The 3780-nt window shown below is 36.9% G+C and overlaps 1 protein-coding gene across 2 annotated transcripts; it reads left to right on the top strand.

The window, feature by feature from the left end:
- Positions 1–1067: 1067 nt before the first annotated feature.
- Positions 1068–3392, top strand: LOC145047610 (transcription factor TCP8-like). 2 transcript variants are annotated; one of them, XM_078995913.1, is made up of 3 exons: positions 1068–2955; positions 3080–3122; positions 3203–3392. In XM_078995913.1, the coding sequence occupies exon 1, from the start codon at positions 1327–1329 to the stop codon at positions 2950–2952; it is 1626 nt and encodes a 541-aa protein (XP_078852039.1). In that variant the 5' UTR covers positions 1068–1326; the 3' UTR covers positions 2953–2955; positions 3080–3122; positions 3203–3392. The 2 variants fall into 2 exon arrangements, with proteins under 2 accessions (XP_078852039.1, XP_078852038.1); XM_078995912.1 differs by having other exon boundaries at positions 3080–3392.
- The last annotated feature ends 388 nt before the right edge of the window (positions 3393–3780 follow it).

The following is a 3780-nucleotide window of genomic DNA, read 5'->3' as shown; positions in this document are numbered from 1 at the left end:
TCATAAAAATCCTTGTGCCCTGCTTTCCATTTATGTTACTTTTAAACATTTTTTTTTAATGAAATTAGATGGAAACGATTATCCTTATTAAATTCCGTGAGAGGGTGATGATAATAGTATCTACTTCCATTGTCCATGCATTTGACATATTTAATCCCATGCGTAAAACGGGATTCTTCCGTAGTGTTAATTAAATGTTATCAAAATCAAGACAAAGCTTTGTTTGCTAAATAAAAAAAAAAAAATTGAAACTTTTACTTTTTACTTGTGTAAAATAGACGTGAGGTTATGTCATTTTTTATAAAGAGTAAAATAATTTTTTAGTAAAACTAATATAATTAAATGTAAATTTGATCATAACAAATTTTCAAATTGCATTAAGGTACTTATAACATTTAAATTATTTTAAATGGTTAGATGTTTATTATAATTACTAGTTTATAACCCATAAAAACTACGGTTATAAAATTAATTAAATTTTTATAATTATTAATCAATTATTTTAAACGAGTAATTTTAAATAAATTATTAACTAAGAGATATATCAAAATTTTAAAGTTATTATAACTTTAAATTTAACATATAATTAGAAAATATAAATTTGAATTTTGAAATGAGTTGTTTAATATTAATAAGAAGTTGTATTAAACTGAAACTTGTCAAAAATAGATTAAAACTATTTATTTATTAGAATAAAGATTAATTTTAATAACTAATGCATTATTTATCAAGAAAATCAAACTCAAACATAAATTATTATATTATATCTAAATATTAGTTTATTGTTTTAGTTTTTATTTAAAGATTTAATATCTATAATTTATGTTTCTCGTAAAATAAAAAGATTTTAGGAAGTTTTTAGTCCGGTTTTATTTTATTTTTATAAGATCTATCTTTCAAAATATTATATTTTTATAAAGTTAAAAGGTATTTGATAATAAAAAAAAAAATCCATGAAGGGTGGTATTGTACTTTAGAAAGACCAGACATAGAAATTAGAATCGATATACTACTGTACAAGTATACAAACTATTAAGTTATAGCCCATGCCCCACCCCTCAAACCAATTAACCATAGGGAAACACAAAGACAAGAGTCAATCAAAAACCAAACAACCCCACAAACTCCAACTCCTCTAGCTGTTTTTCTCTCTCTAGACCCCTTCCTTTTTTTATTCTTTCTCTCTCTCACTCTACCCCCAGCCCCAGGCGGCGGAGACTGGTGGTTGGTGGTGGTGGTGGAGATGTTTCAGGTTTCTTGAACCCACCACTGAAGAAAAAGATAACCTTTTTTAGAAAGAAAATAAAAGTACAACAAAAAGAGCACATGGAACGAACAGATTTGCAGAGCAATAATAAACAAAGCAGCACTACTACTCCCACCTCCAACACTAGTTCTTCTCACCACCACCACCACCACCATCACCTCTCCCACCATCTCCACCACCAACCCATGGTGGTCCCATTTGATGCTCGATCTGTAACCCCATTCATGGGCTCCATATCCATCCAACCCGGTCCAGCTAACACTCCTACTACTACTAGTGGTGCTTCTTCTTCTCTTTCTTCTCCTTCCAACCAACACCCAACAACCGCGTCCACCTCCTCCGCCACACAGCTATCTCCGCCGCATCCACACCTCGTCGACGCCTCCCTGGCCATCGCCACTAGATCCGAAGCTCTAACGGATCTTGCTAAAGAAAACCCTCAACCTGTCGCTGTGGTTCCTCCTCCCAAGAGGTCAACAAAAGACCGGCATACTAAGGTCGATGGCCGTGGTCGGAGAATTCGAATGCCGGCGACATGTGCGGCTAGGGTTTTCCAGTTGACGAGGGAATTGGGTCATAAGTCCGATGGAGAAACAATTGAGTGGCTGCTACAGCAGGCGGAGACGGCCATTATTGCTGCAACCGGCACCGGTACCATTCCGGCTAACTTTTCCACCTTGAACGTCTCTCTTCGTAGCACCGGATCCACTCTCTCAGCTCCGCCGTCGAAGTCCGCGCCTCATCAATTTCATGGGGCTTTGGCACTTGCACACCACCCCTTTGATCAAGAAGGGTTCTCTCAAATGATGGGGTTTCATCAACATCACCACCAGCAACAACAACAACAGCAACACCATCACCATCAAAACCCTCATATTTTAACAGCAGACCAAATTGCCGATGCAATTTCCACCGGAGGCAACGGCGGAACCGGTGGCGATTCTACCGAGAATTATATGAGAAAAAGGTACAGAGAAGATTTGTTCAAAGACGAGAGTAATCAAAATCAAGGGGAAGTAACAGTCGGATCAACGTCACCATCCAACAAACAATTCAAAGGAGCTATGGAAATGCCAAAACAACAACAAGAAGCCGGAGGACCTTCTTCCGGTAACAATATTCTCCGGCACCATGCTAATATGATGCCGGCAACAGCCATGTGGGCGGTTGCTCCAGCACCCACCACTGCCACCGGAAACACCTTGTGGATGCTACCGGTATCCACCAGCGTCAGTAGTAGCAGCGGCCAACACTCTCATCTCGCCGGAGCCGCATCGGAGTCGCAACACCACCACCACCAGCAGATGTGGCCATTTCCGACTGCCCAAGCCGTCGGCGGCGGAAACACACTGCAAGCACCACTCCATTTCATCCCAAGAATCAACATCCCGGCGGCGAATCTGGAATTCCAGCAGAATTCAAGAGCAAATCCCCTTCAACTGGGATCAATGCTGATGCAGCAGCAACAACAACAACAACAACCGTCGCAACATCTGGGTTTGGGAATGAGCGATAGCAATTTAGGGATGTTAGCGGCGCTGAATGCTTATTCCCGAGGTGGTTTAAACATGAATTCCGACCAAAATCATCCTCTAGATCACCATCACCATCCAAATCAAAATCAAAATCAACATCATTCACAAACTACTGACAGTGGTGATGAAGACCAAAATGATTCTACATGAGAGGTAACTTCATTGCATCATTTCATTTCTAAAATTAGCAAAACAATTTTATTTTATTTTTTAAATTCTTTCCATTATTTCAACCAACATTATATCAAAATTAATGGGTTTCCTTTACTTTTTGCAGACATATTGATGTTGAGTGTTGAGTGAACCAAGAAATCCAAGAGGTATATGCTTCAATTATCATCTTGTTGTGCTGCTGCTTTAATTATTAATGCTTGTGTTGTGTGTGAATGTAATTTGGTAGGTTTGGTGGAAAGGAGAGATAGTAGGTGATTGAGATTCAAGAGAGATTGTATAGAAGGATATATTGATTTGTGTTTAGTATTTATAAATTTGGTTTGTTGATTCCAATTAAACTCAAAAAAACAAAATTCAGAAATGTGATTCTAAAACAAGTGTTCAATAATTACAGTTTTGATCACATTGATTGATTATCCTCTCCTTATCTTATTAAAACAAACAGCAATTTCATAATATATTTTTATTATGAGGTGATACGATATGGTAAAAAAAATACAATAATCAATAAAGTGATTGGTTTATGAACTTCATGCAAAACACTAGCTTTACATGATGTGTATCAATTTTAAAATACTCGATCAATAAATATTGCATTTGTACCATAAATATAAGCCAATACATTGTTTTTGTGAATATGGTAATCTAAATGGAAAAAGGTTTTACCTCTTTTAAAAAAGAAATGCTCATATGTCATGTGGACCATTTCTCATTAGTTACATCAAGTCGAGGGCAAAAGATAGGGCCAAAAACGCCTTTACCTTCCCTTCCTCATTTTGGAGAATAATACAACAAACAACATGA

This window comes from Lactuca saligna, chromosome 5 (genome assembly GCF_052625555.1).
Source record: "Lactuca saligna cultivar CGN05327 chromosome 5, ASM5262555v1, whole genome shotgun sequence".
NCBI classification, from domain to species: Eukaryota; Viridiplantae; Streptophyta; class Magnoliopsida; order Asterales; family Asteraceae; genus Lactuca; species Lactuca saligna.
Note: the sequence above shows the minus strand (reverse complement) of the source record. Positions and strands in the feature narration are given on the sequence as shown.

What these genes read in the sequence shown, in the direction of transcription:
- LOC145047610 (XM_078995913.1), top strand. Translation starts at nt 1,327, where the DNA reads ATGGAACGAACAGATTTGCAGAGCAATAATAAACAAAGCAGCACTACT.